The sequence below is a fragment of the Archocentrus centrarchus genome, chromosome 5 (assembly GCF_007364275.1).
Source record: "Archocentrus centrarchus isolate MPI-CPG fArcCen1 chromosome 5, fArcCen1, whole genome shotgun sequence".
NCBI classification, from domain to species: domain Eukaryota; kingdom Metazoa; phylum Chordata; class Actinopteri; order Cichliformes; family Cichlidae; genus Archocentrus; species Archocentrus centrarchus.
This window is the reverse complement of record NC_044350.1, coordinates 29,179,972-29,202,928: the sequence shown is the minus strand read 5'-3', so window position 1 is coordinate 29,202,928 and position 22,957 is coordinate 29,179,972. Positions and strand designations below refer to the sequence as shown.

The 22,957-nt window shown below is 40.2% G+C and overlaps 1 protein-coding gene across 3 annotated transcripts; it reads right to left on the bottom strand.

The window, feature by feature from the left end:
- Positions 1-334: 334 nt before the first annotated feature.
- On the bottom strand, positions 335-22,745 carry rap1gapb (RAP1 GTPase activating protein b). 3 transcript variants are annotated; one of them, XM_030728976.1, is made up of 24 exons: positions 22,468-22,745; positions 20,763-20,798; positions 19,392-19,439; positions 16,766-16,804; positions 16,418-16,603; positions 15,854-15,957; positions 13,694-13,772; positions 13,555-13,608; positions 13,372-13,455; positions 13,177-13,277; positions 12,627-12,756; positions 8,969-9,124; positions 8,725-8,796; positions 8,554-8,640; positions 8,083-8,235; positions 6,601-6,732; positions 5,377-5,454; positions 4,685-4,794; positions 4,257-4,370; positions 3,812-3,941; positions 3,284-3,374; positions 2,727-2,836; positions 1,992-2,036; positions 335-1,869 (listed from the first exon to the last, which is right to left on the bottom strand). In XM_030728976.1, exons 1-23 carry the CDS (start codon positions 22,561-22,563, stop codon positions 2,028-2,030), a joined length of 2,199 nt encoding a protein of 732 aa, XP_030584836.1. In that variant the 5' UTR covers positions 22,564-22,745; the 3' UTR covers positions 335-1,869; positions 1,992-2,027. The 3 variants fall into 3 exon arrangements, with proteins under 3 accessions (XP_030584836.1, XP_030584837.1, XP_030584838.1); XM_030728977.1 differs by lacking the exon at positions 5,377-5,454; XM_030728978.1 differs by lacking the exons at positions 5,377-5,454; positions 6,601-6,732.
- Positions 22,746-22,957: the final 212 nt, after the last annotated feature.

Genomic DNA, 22,957 nt, shown 5'->3' with positions numbered 1-22,957 from the left:
AATACTGGTTTCCAGTGTTGTGGTTACCATACAATGCAAGCACAGAGATCATGGTACAACATAGTGATGTGCTATAATAATGCACAGCCACAAGAGGGCGGCCTTTATCTACTCAAGCGTTTCCAGAGTCAGGAGGAAAATCATTGAAAGGATCTTTTTCCCATAAATCAATCTGAGAGGCTGTAACACAAGTGTTACTGTTACCAGAACATTTCTCTATATTCTTCATGTGCCATTTGCATTTAGAGTGATTTAAGCTATAAACACCTTGATGAGTACATTATACAGAGTACATTTGGTCCAGCGTTTCAAACATTTTGTACTGTAACAGACAATAAATGCTGTCATTAATTCACAGAAGACAAAAGTCTGCTTTAGTCACGTCACTGACATAAAGTGACTCCCTGCATCAGTTCTTTCCTTCGAAACTGAAGAGAAAAAAAGAAAAGAAAAAGCTTCTCTGAGCTGTTTCAGGCTCAAGTTTACTGTTAAGATTCAACACAGTACAACTATTCACTTGAGCAAATATGTACAAATTAAACCACTTCTGCCTCGTTTTACATTCAAGCCATCTGGCGCCCTTAAAAATAACTTTTTTTTTCTCGAAGCAGCTCACGTGACAATCGTAAAGGCAACTTCAAGACGAGTCACAGTGTAATTTCAATTTCAGCAACAAATCAGGTTTTTTTCAAAAAAGGTCAGTGTTTAGGAACATCTCTGAAAATGTAGTGCTTAAGTCGCGTACGTATATTACACTTTACATACAAAGTAGGAAACGGTGACGTTTGGCTCTCTGTTAGCAGCGTGCACTGCGTCTGGAGATGTCGGCTGGTTTTTTGGTAAAACGCAAATCACAAGGGACAGCAACTTTATGTCAAGCATGGCACCAGTGTACAGAGGAGAGGATTTGGACAAGCAGATTTACACCATGCACATTACTGCTGTATGCACACCTGTACACAGATATCAACGAGTCGGGGGTGACAAAGAGCTTTGAAAAACTCAAAGAACTGCTCTAAGTTTGTGAATCTGATGATGCACGTCGCTGGTTTGGGCACTACAGTAACTTTATTCATTTAAGGAAAAAGCAAAGTCAGCATTTCTCTTAAAATAGGTCTCTCTTTTTTTTTTTCACTCTGGCACAGTTTTTTTTCATATGTAACCCTTCACTTAAATATAAGAAAGGTGAATAACATTTTTACAGCCACCAGCAACAGCATCATGAAAGTACCCTTGATTGAAACAGGACACACTTGCTGAAGTTGTTGTAAAACACAACAAATATCTACTGCAGAATACTCAGAAAAGAATAATAGATCAACATTAAAACACAAAACGTGGCTTTACACACAGCCACGCACACCTGATACATCAACGTCAAAGTGTCACAGTGGGATGTGAGTTTGACATTTAAATATATTAAAAAAAAAAAAAAAGCTTTCCTCTGTAGTTCAACTCTGAACAAAGACCAGCTGTTTGATCTGTGTGGATTTATTTTACCACTCTTTCAGTCACAAGGTTAAATCCCCATTTGAATCCTGATCTTTGAGTTCTTACAGTAAGAATTGGGTTTCGGAGCTTACTGGCTCCAAGAATGAGAAGGCGGGCACGTGTACTGTGCTAAGCCAGCTGAAAGATGCTGCATGGGTGTGGAGGTCCTTCTCCTTTGTAGTGAACAAAGAGGTGGTTTCCACATGGAGATGGAATGAGTACAATAGGCAGGTGTCTGGATGTCTGTCATGTCAAACGTACAAATGAAGATCTGTCAGTTACTTGATCTGGCTTCTAACTCTGCTCCTTTTCTGCATCGGTGGAGTTCACACGCCCTTGGCTTGTTTCTTTTGGAAAAGGATGCCTCTTACTGGATTGCTTAGACAAAAGGGGAGAAAAAGGAGAAATCCATAAATGGGCATAAAGGAGTTGCAGGTAAATGAGATTTTTAAAGGGACTGAAGAATTTATCCCTTAGGTTGTATCAACATTATGTCCTACCTGAAAATTGATGTCAATGTAGGGCTGACAGAGTGGCTAACAGTTCTGCATACACATACGAAATGAGAAATCATGATGCAGTCAGTATCAGCATATAACATAATACATAAGCACATCATCAGTCTGCAACTATTGATCATTTTGCATTGATTCAAATTCTGATTCTGTTTTCAGCCATGCTAGCGCATACTGACATTATGTTTGATGTTAATTTTATTTTAAAAAAAGGGGGCAATGCACATTAATTAACATGAGCACTTAAGTTCATTGTGTAAACATGCAGATTTACGGGCTAATTAATTAGCCTTGCAAAACTTATTATGTCAAATATCTCAACATCTATATTTTAACTTTAACAAAAATCAGAAAAATGCAAGTTAGTAAAAACAAAAGCTTTACAATAAATACAAAACAAAACTAAAACTAGATTCACAGGCCCACAATTTTCCACAGACACTCATTCTTCTGAGAAGATACTGAGTTTATTGATCCTCTGATTATTCAGCTCTTTTAACTGATTGCTAAATAATTTCAAAACTAATGGCATCTGAGTTATAGACTTAGCTGAGCATGCTAACCAGTTAAATTAACATGAAAAACATTATACCTGCTTAACATAATAATGTCACCAGTATCACCATATGTGCAGATGTTCGCTGTTTCCCAGAACAATCTCATAGGACCAGCAGGAATATTTAATCTTTTCAGATTTATGAAACCACTATAGTGTCTCACCGATGAGAACTTGTGCTCCTGCTGAGCGCGCTCCATCTTGGACCGGCCGTCTGTCCCTTTTGGCTCTGATGTCCTCGCTCCGTCCGGTTGCTGCTGGAGACGCGAGGCTGCTGGGAGGAAGGGGACAGATGTGTTGCTGTCATGGTTAATAAACTCAAGCACATAATGCTGCCAGCTGTTATAGCTGAAAAAAGGATAATAAAAAAAAGTGGGGTACAGCAGAAGTTGTGTGGGAGACACAGATAAATTTGCAGCGCTACACATTTCAAGCGGAGTACATTTTTGTCATTTAAGAAGAGTTTGCTAAGTTGTACAAATCGTGCCTTCTGTTGTTGGCTGTAAGCTCCATATGGGGAAACTGAGATGAGTTTCATCGCTCAAGGTTGCTCCAATATTAATTGCTCAGGAAGCAGAGAGTGTTATTCTAACAACTGCCCCATATAGATTTCCCCCAGATACACTTGATATGTGAAACAGTTGACCTTTTGGTAACTTGCCTACCTTAACTTCAGGCTATCGCTGACCCAGTAATATGAGTTCTTTTCTCTCAAGCTCACCTGGAAGATTTCCTTGGCTGGTACTGTCTTCCACCCCAGAGCTGTACACAAATGAATCTCTTTTGACTGGCGTAACACAAGACACACTTTCCTGGAAGAGGACAAAAAGAAGTTTGAAATATTTCCCTTTTTACCAGTAATTTATAACAAGATGAAGCGGCAGCACAATCAAAACCGAAGCTTTGTTCAGTTGTGCATGTGCAGTGTTCCTGTCTCTTTGTCAGTGCGAATGGTCTTGGTGAAAGAAATGGGGAAAACCCCCCAACAAAAAAACCTGTTATTGTGTAGTACATTTTGAAACCAGTCATAAGTAGGACGGAGTGAAATCCATCGAGCCTTCTCACAGTGTTTGTTTCAGTTGTTTAGCTTACAGCAAACAACAGATAAAAAAAAAAAGCGATCCATTTCCCTGCAATAAAAGTGAAATAAATGGGAATGGAAACACTCATATGTCATCGGTGCCGGGAAGCTGCTGGCTTATTTTGGTTTTGGAGGAAGTAACATTTATCTATGCATAGTTCCACCCACCAGACCAGTGTCATACTCCTCTTCTGCTTCATGCTCCTCCACGACGCTGGCAAAGCTGCTGGCATTGGAGGAGGAGCGGGAAAGGTCCTGAGCTTCAGGGATGGATGGTGCCCTGCAACACATTGCCAAACTACACACCTGGGTCACTCTGATCACATAATCACTCATGCTTTCCTTCCACTGAGCTGCTTTAGGCATCTCAAAGAAAAAAAAAAATTGATTCAAAAAGTCTAAATAATTTACCCTTGTTCTTTAAGAGACAGTTCCAAGCAAAAGGGCAGCAGTCAGCGTCACAATTTTGTTACATTAATTTGGCTAAAGAGGATTAGGACTATCACTGGTTCCATTCTACAGACTGCAAATGCAGCCTTCAAATGGATTCAAGGCACCAGTGTGTGTGAACATATACAGCGGTATACTATTGTATAATGAAATTAACAGTCACCTGTTCTTGGCGGCAGGAAACTCTGGAGAACTGTGATTGGAGGAGTCTGATTTGTTCTCCTGTGACATGTGGCTACTGTCGGGTGTCCTCTGTGTGTTGGGTGACACTTCTCGGCTTCAGGAAAGGATATCAAGGAGTCAAGATAGGTCATCTGATTTAGTTTAACAATAAATGGCTACAGTGCATTCATATCACCTAAAATTGTTTTTAGGAGCAACAAGAAGTGAACCACTGACAGCAACCAGTTTGTTTCAATAAAAATCAAGCATTGACAAGCCCCCCTCTTACTTAAGAAGAATTTGTATCTTACACAGTGCATTTTCTAATAGCTGCATCCCTCATTTTAATGTCCTGTCTTCCATCTGTTACAACACTGTTCTCTCTTCACTACCCACTCTCTGCTGATCAGCTCTGCTCTGTCCTCTCACCTCCTCTCTTGGACCTCCTGGATGTTCTCGATGCCAATAGCACTACTGCGACGGGAGCTGAACGGCCCGGACTTTTTCCTGGTCGGGCTTTTCCCAGGAATGATCAGTGACTGATGCCGGACAGGGAGAGGAGAGTAAGACACACATTTTGGGGATAGTGTAATAACAACAAAACATGACATGTAGCGCATAAAGTGAAAGGCTCGGTGAATCCTGAGTGAATGTTATGGCACATTTGTCAACAAATTGTTTACAAATCAGTTGATTATTTTTACTCTTAACTCTCAAAACATTTTATTTCCTTAGGTGGAGAGTGTACATTGGCTTGGCTGGTGCACACTTCTAATTTAAGATGTAGTATGACTCACTGAAGTGTGACTGTGTATGAGAACATAAGCGGGAGCTTCTTTGTTTCCGTTTATAGAGCACATTTTCTCTTACAGTGTTCAGGAACTAACTTAAAAGTAAAATGATGTAAACAAATTCATGCATCGAGGACATGTGCCCTCCATCTACAAAAATCCAGGATGGTTGTAATAATGAATGAAATGAAGGCAACTTCTAAGTTCTACAAAGCTGAAAACCTCTCACACCCTTAAAACAGGGTAAATACTAATTGAACAGTTCCATTATACAAAAACAACAGCAAATTAAATGCATTTTTTAAACAAATAGGTAGAATATACATGAACCTCTTCTATTGTTCCTATCCCTATGGCACTGCCTCGACGTCCATATTTACTGGGACTTTTCCCTGGGACAAGCAATGACTGAGGTACACAAGACAGGGCAAGGAAAGCAGAAACAGAGAGAGAGGAGATTGAAAAAGCAAGAGGGGGAAGGAAAAGAAAAGAATACATCATAAGCACGCAGCACAGAGAATTTAAACAGCAAGGTGCAAAAAATGCTTAAAAAGGAGACCGAAACGTGACTTAACAGAGGACATAACATCAAGGGAATAGTCAAAAGCATTATAGAGCAAAAGCGGGTTGGGGGTCCAACATAGGAGGGCACGGCAGGATATAGAGCGTCAAGGTAGCAGGCATGCCAGCAGTTTCTGCCCTGAGGGATACAAGTCAGTTTAGTGATGCATTCAGAAAAAGAAGAAAAGAGGCAAAGAAGGCTGATGCAAAACAAGTGGTAGCTTCTAGAAAACGGTCGTCTTTCATAAATTGAGTTAGTAAAGTTAGCAACCCAGTACCACACTGCAGCAAACCGTACGAAAGTTAAAGCATAAATAATTTATCTTTCAAAGAGACACAAACAAGACAGTGAGCTCCTACGGTTTGTGCCATGCATATTCTTCAGCCAATCATGCACAAGGCTGCTGAAAAAAGTTGCAATATTTGCAGGAGAAAACATCATGATAAAGCACAGCAAGCAGGGAGGGAGTCTGGGTAGTCATACAGCTGCTGGACTGAGCTCACTTCAAGACTAGGAATAGAGACTAGACTGGGGCTTACAATCAATCAATAGATAGATAAGGAAATCACTGGGCTCATTCCATCCTATAATGCCCTATGTCGTTCACTCTTTGTGGAGATAAAGATTCTTTAAACAGATGGGGATGAATGACAGGCTGAGAATGAACTCATCTGTTAATTTTCCAAACAAAAAAAGTCATTAGCAGGAACACTACGAGACGTAAATGGAAAAAGGCAATCAGTGAAAGCTGATTCAGTATAAAGCAATAGTGAATTTAAAATGTCAGGAATGAAAGCGAGTGCTTTGATGTCAGCATAGTGATGAAAGTAAAGTGCTGCAATGGGCCAACAAGAGTAACTTCCTAAAGTGTGTTTATGAGAAAGAACAGTAAATTAAATTAGTTTGCACATGAACGCACTGCTCTGTAAATATATTATCCCCTGAATGTAAGTGTTAGGTGGGCAACATGTGAACCAAAACGAGCTACTTACAATCCCTGGGGTTTTGGGACTCTCTGCGGGATTATGGGTAAAGCTGCCACTGTGACTAGTGGAGACTGTGTGTGACTTCTTGTTACTGAGGCCCATGGCGTCCATAGACTGGCTTCTGCTGCGGATGACCCGCTACAGAGAGAAATGAGGAGATGCTGTCAGTGGATCCACGTTAATATGTGGAAACACAACACCCTGATGAATATTGAAAAGCATTATATATTATATATAAGCTGATTATATGTTTTCAATTTTTTATTTTGCTAAAGCAGACTACTGTATGTATTATTTTACATGATAAAACCAGTGGAAATCAGTGGAATGAGTTATCTAACTTGTGCTTCCCCACATATACTCCATATAGTGCCAATTCAGATTTGTTCCAACTGGCCGGCTTTTTTTTCTCTTTAAGTTAATGTCAATATGACTCTTTGATCTATGTAAATGCGATAAAGCTAAGGGATAAAATTTATATGGACATGTGTGTATACAGTGGTGTGCTCAAATGCAAGTGTATGGTTATATGCATGATTATTTATTGAACACTTAGGGGCAGCGCAGGCGAACAGGTAGAGGGGAGAGGCTGTGTGGAAGACGTAGGTTCACAAAGGATTTAGGGGAGTGTAGGCTTTGGAGCTGAGAAGGATGTAAATTGCCACTTAACGGAGTGAGTCTGGAGTTGGGTTTTGTGTCATGAGACACAACAAGCCTATGAGAGAAAGTAGGCAGCAGAACAGTATATGAAGAGCCCGGGAGAGACGTGAAGAGAAAAAAGACAAGGCAGCGAGACCATTCTTGATGGTGAGAAAGAAAAATGAGGCAGGATTTCTTGGGCAGGAGCTCATCTATGTAAAGTTTATGAACGCATGGAAGAAAGACAGATGTTAAGCGGCAGAGTCAGGCAGGCTCAGGGAAAGGCGGTTATATTTCTCTAAAGTTGCAGAGTAATACAGAAAAGATGGTCCAGAACTAGGGATCATCACAGAGAGAAGAGGAAAAACAGCAAAGGAATTCTGCCCATGGGGAGACATCCAAACTGCATCATCAGCTCCCTAATGAGGGGTCATTAAATCGTTCATCAGGCACACAGCATCACAGCTTCTACTGCCGTGCCTCAGCAGCTGAGCTACGCTCCACCACCCTAATGGTCATTGATGGAGCACTCTCAGTCAGAGCAAAGTGCCTTTCATACACAACAGGACTCTCCACAGCCTCAAAACCACACCATCATGTGAGAGCACACTGAGTTCAGCAGTCACAGCCAAGTAAGGAATGCAAATGCCACAGACTGGTCCTTTGAGATACCGCAAAATTTTCAATGCTTTGTTTTTTGATGTGTGAATACCCAGAATCCCAGCCAAGAGACAGAGGACAAACAAAATAAAGCACCTTAAAAGTTTCTCCACTCATCACTATTCTCTCTCATGCATGTAGAGTTGCAGATTACCAAGGCACCTCATCAAATGAGGAAGGACACTTTACCTTGAAGGATTCAAAGAAGCCTCCTCCTCCGCCTCCGCCTCCTCCACCCCCGTTCTCCAGCTTATCTTCGTCGCCACCCAGACCCATCATGGATTGGCTGTTGACGTGCAGCTCCTCATACAGTGTTTCCAAAAGTGCAGAACGAGTTCGCTCCTGACAACAACAACAACAACAACAACACAGTTAGTTTCCATACCTGCTCATTTCTAAACCCAGTATTCACCGTTTCAAATGAAGGAATATGGTTGAAAGTAATGAACAATTGCTACAGGATGATAAACATCAGCACTGACGCTGATATGAATTGTGGTTGTCGCCTGAGAACAGTTGGATAACAATCTATGTTGCCACTTCTAATCCGGAGTACAGCCAGCAGGATGCAGACTTGTGCAAACAGGTGTGCTTAAGTCTGCACCAACACTACAGGCATTCATGTTCCCTTGGCACAGTTTGCTCCAGTGTGTTTCTCACCTCTAACTTGGCAAACTTCTCAGCCTTGTAGCAGGCGTATTCTGCATTAATGAGTTTGGTGAAGAGGAACTCGTGAAAGGTGGGGCCCTGAGTAAAGCAAATAAAAAGATGATAAGGCAGAGTGAAAGAAAGCGTATCCTGTCTGCTTGTGAAGGGGAATTTAATGTTGACCTTTTTGAAGATGGCGGGGTCAGGCAAAGCAGGCCCAAAGAAGGGAACATCATCCCTCGCTGTCACAGAGACCTAAAAGAGAAAGCAGGTGAGCCTAGTGACACTGAGACACACGTGTCACTATCAAAAGCTCGAGAGAAGAATAAAATTCCTTAAAAATGAATGAGTAAGTCAAAAAACGGGTTTTACAGGTCACTGTTGGTCAAAGCCTTTTGATACAGTATTGGCTGTCCTTGGGACCAACCTTATAGGTGACATCGCCTGTACATGCATTCTCCACCTGCACCACCACATACGCATGCAGGAAGTTGGACTGGATCATGTCTGGTACAAAGGGTGTATTCTCCTCCTGGAACACGATGGCCACAATGTCGTTGCCTATGTGTCTCTTTCTCTGCAGCTGGAGGGCACAGATAAACAAAACTAACAACAGCGGAAACATCTCAAATGACCACTTGTACCGACACAAACACAGGCCTGTCAGAAAATCACTGCCAGCACTTGCTCGAAAAGATTGACTGAAATATAGCCACACTGGCAAGGTAGACATGACTTTAATCCAAGAGAGTCACACTCTCTTCTCTGAAACACGTGACACCATCAGCCAAAAAAAAAAAAGAAATGAAATCCATCTTGGAGCACTTGTTCCAACAATTTAATAAGATGAAAAATATTTTACGGCCATTAAATACATATGCAAAATCCATGCAACTCATGGGTAAACATTTCTATATGCAGAATATACAGAAATCTGCTTTATCAGATTTTTCACTGTAGCTATAACTGAGTTAGAATGATTCAAGCAAAGTATGAATGTTGCAGAAATTAATGAATCTGAATATCAGTAGAGGTACTGCAAAGTCAAACAGAGAATGGTTTATGATTCTGCTGGTGGCTGAATGTTATCATGGCTGCAGAATAACTTCATGTTCCTTGCTGCCAAAAGCTTAAAGTTGCCAGAAGGACACTCGTGCATTTGGAGGACAAAACAACTGTTCTCAGATAAGTTTTATCCAAGCAATGTCTTTTAAAAGGTTTTGCATTAGGGACATCATCTTCCTGCATTAAAATATAAATAGATGTTGTTACTTCATTGCCTTTTACTAGGAACTGTGATTAAACAGCTCGCAAGCTCCCATGAGAATTACAGAAAATATGAATTTTTTCTTCCCCTCCCTGTAAACAAAGGGAAGGACTTTGCAGCAGTTAAAGCACATTTCCTGTTTTGAGGCTTGTTACTGTCCCATATTTCTTTTCAGCAACCAAGCAGTAAAATTTAAGAAGCTGATGAAAGTCAAAATATCAGATTATATTCAGTTCAGCCCACCAAAAATGGAGGAAAGATTCTTATCTGGGAAATTGTGTGTGACCCAAATAGTACCACTGCATATAAATGGAGGCAAGACGTATCGGATTTTGCAAATGGATACAGTTTGGTGATGAGGGAAATCACTCAAAAGTATTCTCACTGCAAAGAGTCTTTAAACAAAATTAAAAAAAGAAGCTGGTGTTCCTCCACAGAAAACTCCTCAATACTGTGACACTCGCTCAGCAGCAGCGTTCATCGATTACCCTTCGCCATTCAGACTAATTAACAGCCTTTAAACAAAGCTACTTCACACCTGTTGAAATGAGCTCTCGGGTTAGCTGGTGCTCCTAAAAATGTCTCAAGAGTCACGCAGCTGGATGCACAATACAATACAGCAAATATTTGATCTAGGATTAAGAGATGATGATGGTTTTTGCTTTTCTACTAGCAGTTCAGGTAGTTTATAGGTTACATCTGATTGCTTATATGGACAATCGGGCAGCTGTTTCTGGCAAATGTTAATAAATATATTTGTGAAAAATGCATTTTTAGGACAGTAATGACGGTAATGAAGGAGAATTAGACAGGATGCATATGGCTGTGATTCAGATCATCCAGATTACTACTGCATCAGCCCTGAGCTTATTATCTATTAGCTTTGATATTTACTCACACAGGGGCTTTCTGAAACCACACAGCTGAATAACTTTCATCTAATTTTACCACACACTGCAACACTATAAAATCATCACACACACACACACACACACACACACACACACACACACACACACACACACACACACACACACACACACACACACACACACACACACACAAACTCAGCACATGCGGCACTGAATTGAAACACTTGACATCTGTTATTACTTTAAGACCTTTCAAATCTGATTACATTCAGTCAGGTCTGCCAACATAAATCCTTCACTTTCTCCTCCCAGAAATAATGCGATGCTATTATTCTTGCACCTTGCCTTCTTTTCCCCTGAGTTCCCTGGTGAATCATCTCATGTGGGTGTTGTTTATGCCCTCTGCGTCTTTCTCCATGCCTAGGCAATATGGACCATCTGTACAGGGTTACTGTGGTAACAAAGTTCAAACTACTCTAAGAGGCACTGAAAAGCAACTAAGGACTAATGTAGCTTACTGCAGCATAGCACCAAAGACAGAAAAGACTTCAGGAGAGGAAATGCTTCAGTACAAAAAGAGGCCAATATGATGCTAGTGGAAATGGTAACCCATGAAAAATGCTATTTTTCAAGAACAGTGAGGTAAGTGAGGACAGCAAAAACCTAAATAAATATATTTTCTTTGTTAATATCTGCAAATCTCTGTGATACTGTAGTAATAAAAAATATAGAAGAAATTTATACAGTTGTGAAAAAGAAAGCTTGCAGTCCCGTGAAAAACTAAGAACACTCTCCCTGCTGAATTAAAAGGGTAAATAGCAGCCAGATGCTGAAAATCAAATTCACTCGATTAATTGATCATCAGCAAGTGTGAGCAACTGTACAACAGCAGAGGTTTGGGCAGTTTGCTGGTCTGGAGCATTCGGATGTATGCTAACACAATCTTCTCAGGAGTGGACATCCCAGAAAGTTCACCTGAAGGTCAGTCTGCAGTGCTCAGAGAAATTGGAAAAAATCCAATAGCTAAATCTCAGGCTCTGCAGGTCTCAGTTAACATGCTGAATGTTAAAGTTCATGACAGTGCAATTAGAAAAATATTGAACAAGTATGGCTTGTTTGGAAGGGCTGTCAGGAGAAAGCCTCCACTTTCTAAAAAGAACAACACTGATTTGTATATGAGAAGAAAGTTCATTGTCCCACAGTACACCAAGATTTCTGAGCGCTGGTTTAAAATTTGTGGACAGGCAGCAAACTGTTCTGTAATGAAGATACTTTGAAGGGCTGAATTTTGTTTTATTTATTTGTTGAAAACATTAAAAAAAATTGTGTTTGTGGATAAGTCTAAGTGAAGGCATGTAATTAGAGAGCAACAAGGAGCCTAGAATAGCGCCATGGGCACAACACGTCAGAATGACCACTGAAGAAGAAGCTTCATCAGCGACTGCTGAGAACGCTCTAACAAATATGATCTAAACCAGGTTTTGAGGCCAAACTTTAAAGTGAAATGTATTTTCAGTGGTATCAAAAGCTGAGATCAAACACCAGAAATCAATGTTACAAAAAATAAACAAATTTATAACATGTTAGAAGAGTTTTAGTAAGTCTTTGCCAGACAAACCGTTCACCTCTGTTTCTGCTCTCAACACAGTTTTTACTGTAAGAACATTACAGTGATTCCTCTTCTCATTCAACTCTCAGCAAAAAAAGCAAAGCAGTATCCCTGAAGTTCCATTTTAATCATCCTTTTCCCACTCTGCACATCATGGTTACAAATTAAAATGATTCATCTCCCTTTATCAGCATCAAGTCAGATGCCTTGACCCACCAGCTGCTGCTGCAGACACACGGAGGTGTCACAAGGACGGGCCTTTACAAATCAATTACTGAAGGTTCTGAAAACACAAACTGATTTCTTAAATGATTAATAACTGGAATTATCACCATACCTGCTGCGAGTCTCCTTCTGTGTAAGGCAGTTTGGTGGACACATGAAACATAATCTCCTTATTATGGAAATTTGTGTAGACGGATTCTGTCCCTGTCTGCCCATGAGTGACATCGAGCCCACCCCGAAAACTGGAAAAGAAAAACCAGACAGGAAATTTAAGAGCAGAGTCAATAAAAATAAAACAGGAAGAAACAGAAGAAGGAGGAATTCCATGAAAAGGAAAGTAGAACACTGTGAACAGCTGAAAGACACAAGACAGAAGAGAGAATAACAAAGTGGTAGAACATAGATACGTGCTCTCTGATGATTGTCCATCCATGCTCATTCATTAGTGAGCACGTTTTCTACCTACTCAATCATATTGTCAACACTACAAATATCAGGACACGTTCAATCTTTCTTCCAGGGATTAATTTGAAGCCAATCCTGGTCAATAGCATGATGTGAATGATGGCCAGCATCTGACATATTGGAGTGCCATACTGAGAATAACCAAAAGTGCTTTTTTTTTTTTTTTTTTTAGACTTCATAATGAAAACAGTCCAAACCCTTTAAAGTCATGAAGCTCAATTTTCTGTCCGAGAAACTCCAAGAACTCAACGAAGGCTGGACTTTCTTCCATGTTCCCAAACAGCTCTTCCTCTGATGTCTGCAGGGAAGGAGCAAATAACATTTTCAGGAGGAGTGACACACTCAAAGAGCAAAGATAAGCTGCAGCAGCAGCATCACTGAAGTGCACTCACCTGACCAAACTTCTGGTAAATAACTCCAAACTTGAAATTGTTGCTAATTACATGCTCATCAAAGGTGACAATGAGCCTTGATGCCTGAGGATAAGAGAAAATTGAGTTTCTAGTCGGATTCATGTTACTTAAGTGTTAGGGAAAACAGGGATCCAAAGAAAAAGTGACAGGACTTCTGCCTACCTTCGGGTAGAGGACAGGGTAAAACCTATCCACATTTACTTCTTCACAAACAAGCTGTGAATCAAAAAGTACACTCAGCATCGTCAAATTAGATGTACAGAGATTTCTTTTCTTCAGTATAATGACAATAAGGGCTTACCTTGGCCATCTGAACCACATTGGGGAATTCAGTAAGGCAGGAAATGGGAATCACATCATGATAAGTTTTTTGTTTTGTGCTGAAAGGCAAACAGTATAAAAAGTCAGAATGTCCTCTGTTCTATTTCTAATCCAAAGCAATCCCTGTGGTTGTACGCGGCTCTTTCTGTGATGTTTTGCCTCCAAGCAAGTGAGCTGTCAATTCAAAGGGGACCATTTTTATAGATGTTGTGTGAACCTGGGGGCATAATGGTCTTTACACATGATGCTTCTGAGCCAAGATTGCCCAGAAGAGGGTTGAATGGGCATCATTACTTTTTTTTTATTTTTGGATGGGGGGCACTGCTGTATCCAAGCAGTACAATAAACAATACTAGGAAAGCTGTGCACCCACTGAATGCTGCTGCAAAGTAATCTGTGTCCAGAGGAACTGAACAATAAAAATCAGCTAACATTCAGTGAGGCAATAATACAGGGATACATACAGGAGCGGTTCACATCTGGATCTTTCTCATCAAGTGTTATAGAAGATGAGAAAACTGATATCACTTTCATATCTGTTTAGATTAGAGGAAAAGGTTGGCTCAGTCTAAAAGGGAAAATCCACCTTCCAGCACCTCTAAAGCTAATGAACTCAAAATTTATAACTCTGGAATTTACAAACCTCTCCCTCAAACACCAATTTTCCAATAATAGGTTTGCAAGCGTAACTAAAAAGTTACTAAGCCTGCACACGTTGGATTTCTCCACATGCTGAAACCATGTGCACAGAGCAGTCAAAAAAAAGAGATTAGGTTAAAGTGTCATGTTTTAAAAAATCATTTTCAAAGACGTGAAAACATAAGAGTTAAAAATGAACTGAAATGTGTACTCTGCATGAACAATAAGATAGAGTCATGTATGCCCCAGCTTATCATAGTTTCAAGGCCGATGGGCACTTAAATAACAAGATGCATCTAATAATAATCCCATCCATAACTAGCACAATGAAATCAAGGACTCAGAGTTTAAAGCATACAGTTACTGAAAAAACTTTGGGTGACTAACACAGCAGCAAACTGCATTAAAGGTTAAATGGCATGTGGCAAAGAAAAGCTGGATATAAATGTGGGGGTGGGGGCGGTCTTATTTATGTTATAAAATGTTGTGTTTTTGCCATCTGTAGGGGCATTTCCAGCACAATAAAAAAAACAGATTATGCCTTATCACGTAGATCTTACAGGTGCTTTAAATATAACTGTGCGTCACTGCCTATGACTACACAAGCTGAGGTGACCGTGGGTGGTGCCCACCCACTGAGAAACATCACTATGCGAAAAATGTTGTGGGCAGAGTGGCTGTTACCTCACTGCACACTCATCCACTCTGAGGCTCTATTAACAAAGAGGAAACACAGCTCTTAAAATCAAGAGGAATCTCTCAGGTGCTAAAATTAATTCACAGGTTGTACGGTGCTTTGAGTTCTGCCTCACTCCTCCTCATCAGTCTTAAGCAGAATGTGAAGGAGTGGAAGATTTCATTGAGTGAGGTTTAGGTGGCTGTGGGTGGGTGGCACTGCACATGAACAACACAGATGAATAGTTTGTTGATTGCTGTGTTGTCTACTTTGTTGCAGATTTTTAGAAAGAGGCTTGTGCCTTTATTTTGTATATTGTACCACCTTTAATTTTGACTACAACTAAAATTCTCAGTATATAAATGGTCAACACAAATCTCTGTTGGACTCTGGAGCTCAGTGTTCATTATTATTTGGGATCAAGCTGGAAAACACATTTCAATATTTATAACTGAGGGAACCTGTGACCACCATTGCTGTACTGGGGGACGTGAGAACGTTATCTTGCTCTGTGACATTTTCCCTTGATTTAATGTTATTCTTGAACAAAAAAGCAAATCTACCCATTGAGACATGTAAAAAAAAAAAACAAACTCTGTACTGAATAGGCCTATTTTACATTTCTATTTTCCATGCAAAAAAAAAAAAAAAAAGAATAAATAAATAAATGCATTGCGCAGATATTTAATGCCAGGGTTGTTGCAGTTTCAGGAGACAGGAAAAAAAAGTGACAAAGAGAAATATGAAAAGACAAAATGTAATAAAGGCAAAGGGTGGAGGGGTAAGGGAGGTCTAATAAGAGATAAAGATAATAGGAAACTGTACCGAAGCATCAAGCGCAGATGCTCTTGATCCCCAATGACATCATACTTCATTGAAAAGACCAAGTGGCCCAGGGCAGCATCCATGGTGTAGTAATTAAAGTGTTCCTGGGGGAAGATATGCAGAGGAAACTTTAATGGAAAGATGGATATTCTTCCAGCAACTGACAGTTGGTGATAAAATGATAAAAATGCTTTTGTATATTAGAAATAAAAAGGCTTAAAGACAGTAACAGTCCTCTGATTAAGGAAAGTGGTTGAAATCTCCTTGCAGAAAAAGGTATGCTGGAATCCCCAAGTGTTTAGCTACATAACAGATATCACATTTAAAGTAGACAGTTTGCTTTACAACATATGATGACACTTTATGACTTTGGAAGAAAATACTAACAATATTACTGCATTACTGATAAGGATTAAGTAAATGTTTCGAGGAGCTTTTCTGGTTTCACACTGTTTTTGGAGACAAATGTTATTTTAGAACGGGCTCATTCAAAAGATGGTCTAAAGGAAAAGAAAGAATAGGTTTTGCAGTGCATAAAACCAGACCGCCTTCCTCATGTTTTACCTTGCCCATGAAATGCTTCCTGTAGATCTTTGCAGTACTATTTGTCTCCAGTTTAATGTGGGAGGTAGGACAAGGAGGTTGATCTGCGTCTGGTGGGTCTTTAGGTTCATGATTGGTCCCCTCGATCCAGTAGCCTCCGAACTGGGGCAGCAGTATGAGTGGAAAAGGACTGTTGCGACCCAGAACCTGAAAGTCACAGGCAATAATGGTGATAAAGAAAAGTAAAGTGTACTATCAGCGTGCATTAACTTGATTTCACTGCCCCAGAATTTGTGTGCTCTCATTTAAACCTTTAGCATTAGAGTTTCTGATGGCTTTAAATATATGTGGAAGGTATGTGGACTGTACCTCATGAACGCTAGGATACGGGATGTAGTCTTCCTCTGTCTGCAGGGATAGAAACGAGTATGAGTCAGGCTGACAAACAGCCGTTTGTAGTCATACTTTCAGTTTTGGTTCATTGGAAAACAACAATGAGCACAGACACTGGCAGAATATCAACTACAGTAACATTCAGTTCTGCATTTTTCACTTACTTTTCCTTATCCCGAGAACATGAGAGAGGCCACACTGTCAGACTGTTTCTTTGACAAATTTTTTATAGCTTGCTCTGGAGAATACACGGTTTAGCTCTTTTTGTTATTCAAGAAAGTGTTATCTAAGGCTTCAGTCTGTATTCACTGTTCCAACTTGGATTACATAACTATTGAGAGGCCATTTAAACTTGGCTGTCATCTGGCAAAGGTTTACATATTTTATAACCTCCAGTGTCTGGGTGCTACAACCCCCAGGAGTCAGTATGATAACAGGACAGCCTCTCACCTAAATAAAGTTATACTGGTGTCATAAAAACTTGCGTTCAGTTATTGGCAGCTAATGTGTGCTGCGACGTGTAATAAACAAATCCCTGAACAAAACACAAGAGCAAACATTTTCTCTCATTTCATCCTCTCAGTTGTATTCACTTACTGTAGTGTTAATTTTTCATGTTTGCTGCAATTCACACCAACATTCTCTTAATTTGATATACTGGTTTCCTCTTTTTCCCCCCAAGAATGCCTCACGGCGAGATTTGTTCTCATGACCAAGGACACCATTGTGAAATGTGTAAGTGAGAGTCGCAACCCCTTACATAACACTTCTTATGACAATGCACAGAGGTGGGAAGTCAGTAACGAAGAAGAAACTTGGTGAACCCCCAAGTAAGCATGCAAACAATTTTACGGCAATTCATCCAGTAATTGTTGAGGCATCTTTGGCAAAGCAGTGACGCAACTGATCGACAGACACTGCCATCCATAAAGCAGGTTTTTCATCTTAGATTGGTTCAGTAGAGTTGCTGGAAAAAAAAAAACAACTCTCCATTTAAGCTCTGTTACATTGTATGTAAGTTTTCAGTCTATTGAATGCTAAACTATGTTTTGATCTGCACGTGTGTAAGTAAATTTAGTCTTGGTCTGTTTTCAGTTAAGTTAGTGGAACAAATTAGTATTAATTGGAGAGCCTAATGCAGCCTAATGTTTATCAGGTATAGAGGAGTGTAGACATGAACAATAACTTTTTTCTAATTCCCATGATCTAAGAAGATGTGATCAGAAAGAGCCATAAAAATCAAAAGCCTTGGCTGATTTAAATGTGTCCATTCTCATATTCGATGCAATCTTCCCGGGCATGTCCAGACAGCTTCCAGCGTGGCTGCTATTTTTAGATAGGTGCCTGGAAGTCCCGTTCTGACCACTTGCAATGTGTATGCTACGATTTTACAATTTTAAATGTGGGCAGAGAGCAAACATGAACTTCTGCTTGACCCACATTTTGCGCAGAGGATCTTCAGTAGCGTTAAGTGCTGGGTCTCTGGCTATGACCTGGCAGGTTTTAGCTGAAAAGTCCAGCTTCCAAGCCCCAAAGACAGTTCATCAGTTGAGGAGTGAGACAAGGAGCATATGCTTGTCCCCCCCCCCCAACATTCATTGACTTATACACCACAGAATCATCTCCCAGAGTGAGACAGTAAATGCGGAATGCTGCTGTAATATCCTGAGAGATCTGAGGAAGAACACCGAGGGGAAACGATCTGAACCCTGGTGCGTGCCAACTAGCCACCTCCTGCTGTTTTTGGACACACCAACACAATCTTCGCGCAACACCTGGACTGCTCGCCAGATGCGTTTCCCTTTAACTGTCAAATATAAGGATCAATGCTGTGAAACACTGAAGGAGATGTAGTGCTTATCACAAAGGCGTAAGTACTGCATTTTTCACTGAGAGCTCTAAGAACAGCAGCCACATTAAAAATAGTCCAGAGGTGCATGACCTCGAACTTGAGAAAGGTCCAATTTAAATCACATAAGGCTTCTGATTTTTATGTACCTGTTTTGGATCAAACCTTGTGCGTCATTGAGTTTGGGCTGTCAGAAACATAAACCTTGGATAAATACAGTCGTAACTTAAATCAAAAGGTAACAGAAGAAGAGTTTCTAAGAATTGGTTGCCTTATTTTCCCAAGAAGTAACCCACTATATTTCAGTTATTAATAACCCAAAGTGGTCTTGTGCACACACTGAGACACAATAACAATAATAATTTGATTTTTGAATTCTTAATGTGAAGATAACTATAGATTTTTCCCACAGCTAAGCTGTACAGGAGTCTTTGCTCCATAAACTCCATTATACAGGTGAGGTCAGCCAAACCATCACCATTTACAGTTGCAGTAAATGGTTTTATGTCCTTCTGTCTGCTCATTACCATCTTTTGTGTGTCATTTTTGCCTTCAATACTAACTGCATTAGACTGTCTAGGTAACAGGAGAGCAGAGGATTTTGCAGCCCCGGTCCCCGTCGAGCTCCTAACTCAGCCAGTGAGCATCCTAAAGCTTGTCTGACAGCCGATAAGGAAAAGGTTTATAACTTTGCCATTACAGGTACTTTACCAGACTGTGGTCTACGAGGAGATGTGAGGATTTGTGACTCACTTTGAGGGGGGGAGGGAGGGGGCATCTTTGCTCATCCATTCTGTGACCCTGTAAAGATGAGGAGAAAAAAACAAACAGGATACTGATGGCACAGGTAAGATATCTGAGCAACTGGTTGACACATGTACAGAGAAATACAGATTCAGCACAATGCTGACTGTCAGTACAGCTAAAATTTATTGTGCTGCAGCAACAGAGTGCAAGATAAGTTTGCATGACAATAGTTCATGGTGACATTAAATTTAAAAAAAAAGTCTCAATCACCAGAGAAAGGGAAGCAAAGAGTGATTATTTAGAAATGATGGATAGAAAAAGAAGAGCTCCACGAGAACAGAAAGAGTGTTTCCATCAAGCTATACTGCAGATTTCACCATCCACAATTCTACTTGTGGACTAAAATACGGTTTATATATAAAATCTATCTATTCTTATTCCATTGATTAATAACTGCTGACAGTTCCCAAAGCATTCCTGATTAACATATCCAATTTGATAGACATGAACATGCTTTCCCAGTTTTCCTTAAATTCCATTGTGCACTTTACTTTTTTTCTGGACAGTATGAATGAATACATGAGTAATATGTATCTCACATCATGTCTTTAATGCCTGTGATTCTTCTTGGTTTCAGCACTTCAGCTTCTGAGATAAACCAGTTAAATAGCCTTTAAAGTATTTTTGTAAATCTAAACAATGATTTTGTGCCTCTTTGGGTTAAGGTATCATCATAGTAGACTATTCATATTAAAATAGTCTCCTGAGATGACACACTTTGATCACTAATGAAAAACATGCATCTAAGATGAGATACCCTTCAGTTAGTTTACAGACTACCTCCTCATTCAATTCAATGCGGTGGATACCTACACAATTAAACACTCTTTTTTTAGTCCCTGTTTTAACTATTTGCTCTCTGTTCATTTGTGTACTCTATCTTTTGTTCTTGCTTATAGTTTGTGTAACACTAAAGTACTAGATCACCGGCTACAATAAAAACTAGATTTCTACAAATCCAACTATTTGATGATGCAGTCAAAACTACCCGGCTGTGAAGGGAAAACACATAAGCTCTGTTCAGCACATTCAGACGAATAAGGTTTCTGAAGATAGCCAGAGGCTGTCACTGCTGCGAGAAGACACATTAATGGCAAATACATAGATACATGGACACACACAGAAAAGTGTTCCAGTTGAGGTGCAGTGCTGAATACAAAAACAGCAGGAAAAGCAGGGAAAAAAGTGGAGCCTTGGAATAGAAGTAAATGGAGATTTTATGTCCAAAGTGAAAATTCTGAGGATGCAATTTGATACAGGTTTAAGTAGAAGGGTTGGGGTTAGTAGAAGGCTGAGCCAGTAGATCATTTACAGTACCTGCAACCTCTCGATCATGGCAAACAGGTCCGAGGTCTGGAGGAAAAAAATCCAAAGTAGTACATTTTGAAAACTGTATAGCTGTAGTGATATTCTTTCCCTGTTGGTCTTCACTTTGCCTTCATTTCTGCTCAGTGTAAACGCTCTCTGCGCATTCTCAAGGCATAAGATTTCCTGTTGGAATCTCTGGCACCCCTTAATTCTTCATTCACTCCCTAACGCATCCCATTTGACACCAATCTGGCTGAGACTCCACTCAGTGCCTGGAGAATCGCTCCTCCACGATTCAAGACAAACACACTGTAAACAAGTAACTCTTAGGGGGAAATGAGCATCAAAGCTCCATGGTGCGTTTCTCTGTTGCTAAAGCCAACAGCTCATCTGACTCTGCGCAATTAGCTGGAAGACACTCTGGTTTTGGTGTCTGAAGCACACAGTCACATTAAATGTGTGAATGAGACACACTTCACACTACAACCTATCAGGCAACACGCAAAGTGTGCAAAACATGAAATTAAAATAAATGATCATGCATGATCTGGCAACTTGGTTTTATATCAACCGTGGTATAATCATGATGTTTGGTAATCAGCGTGTGTCCACTTAGTGAATTGACACCAATATTGCTCATTAGATAAATAGGTTTCAGTACAGCTATTCGCTTTTAATTACATCTCACCTATTCACTGCCACAGAATATAATTCCATGTTTTGCTAAATTAGCAGAATCCCTCATAGAGGTTAGGGAAAAGGGAATGCCCTTAGGCATGCGCCTTCTTCCACACTAAGGCGTTTAAGCAGCTCCAACCTGAGCCGAAGGAGGAGAGATCTGCAGTGGCCCTGACAGCAGTGCCTGTTGTGGGGTGAGCCCTCTGTTCACCATGTAACACAAGTGGACTGAAGTGCCAAGCTGATGTTTCCACATGACAGATTAAATTTACTGAGGAGCACTGCAGGGGCTTGCAAAACACATATACACACACAACCACAGGATAGAATACACATGTATGCATATAAACATTTTCACACATGCATGTACTAAAATATACTTGTAAACTCATACATACATATGCCTCCACCCATAAAAGCATGCTTCACAAATGCACACACATCTGATCCTGACCTAGTAAAGCCAAAGGTGCAGCCCCAGTCTATTGTTGCATGTGAAAATAAACAGTGCCATATGATATTCAAGGAGATACTGCGCTCTTGACTGCAGAGCAAACATCAACAAACACTGTCCTAGGATGAACAGATTATCAGTGAACCACACAGACTACACAGCAGCCACGTCAGTGCTGAATTTTTTTTTTGAGAGAAAGAAAGGGAGCAATGCACTCCCAAATTGTGGAGGCGCTCTGTTAGCATAGAAGAACATGAACTATAGATATGTAATTACACACAGTGAGGAAAAAGCACCTCTTTATGGAACATACAAAATGTTTACAAGATAACATCGGGTTACAAAAGTATTTGCCATTAATAGTTCCACCCCAGACAAATGGTTTATTTTGTCTGTTTGTGGCAAAAAAAAAAAAAAAAAAAAATCACTAAAGCATTTTATCTGTTTATGCATTCTCCCCTGCTCTACAACACCACACACTACATTTATATTTTAGTCCCTAAGCAACCTTAAGAATTAAACAAGATAACAGAAATAAATAAAAAAAAAAACCCTCACTTCCAGCAAATGAAAAATACTCACGTCACTAAAGCATCGTCTCTTGAAAAAAGTCTTATTGGGGGGACTGTTGAGTAGTCCATCCAATGAGACATTCTTAGCCATCCTGAGCTCAGTCATTATTCCACAAGTACAGATGCAGTCAAGCTGACAAGAGCGAGGGTGTTGATGTCACTGTCAGCCACAAGGAGAAAGGCGAGACTGACAATGACACTTTACATTCACTGTCGCTCAGGCAGTAGGTTTGGAGAAAAAAAAACTTGATAGCTGTCCATCAAAATCCATATCTCTGTGTGTGTGAGGTAAAAGCATGTGCTGTAATGTGAGGATATTATTGCCCTTCCTTCCTCTTTTCACCCCCCATCCCACCCCCCACCCATGGCAAATACAGCTAGACTAAAGGAAGTAGGACGAAGGGAGGAACAATGTTGCTCCCCTCCCTTTGTACTCTGTGAAACTGTCTTCTCTTCTGCAAACACACACAGTTGCATGTGTACAGAAAACTGCAAAGTTC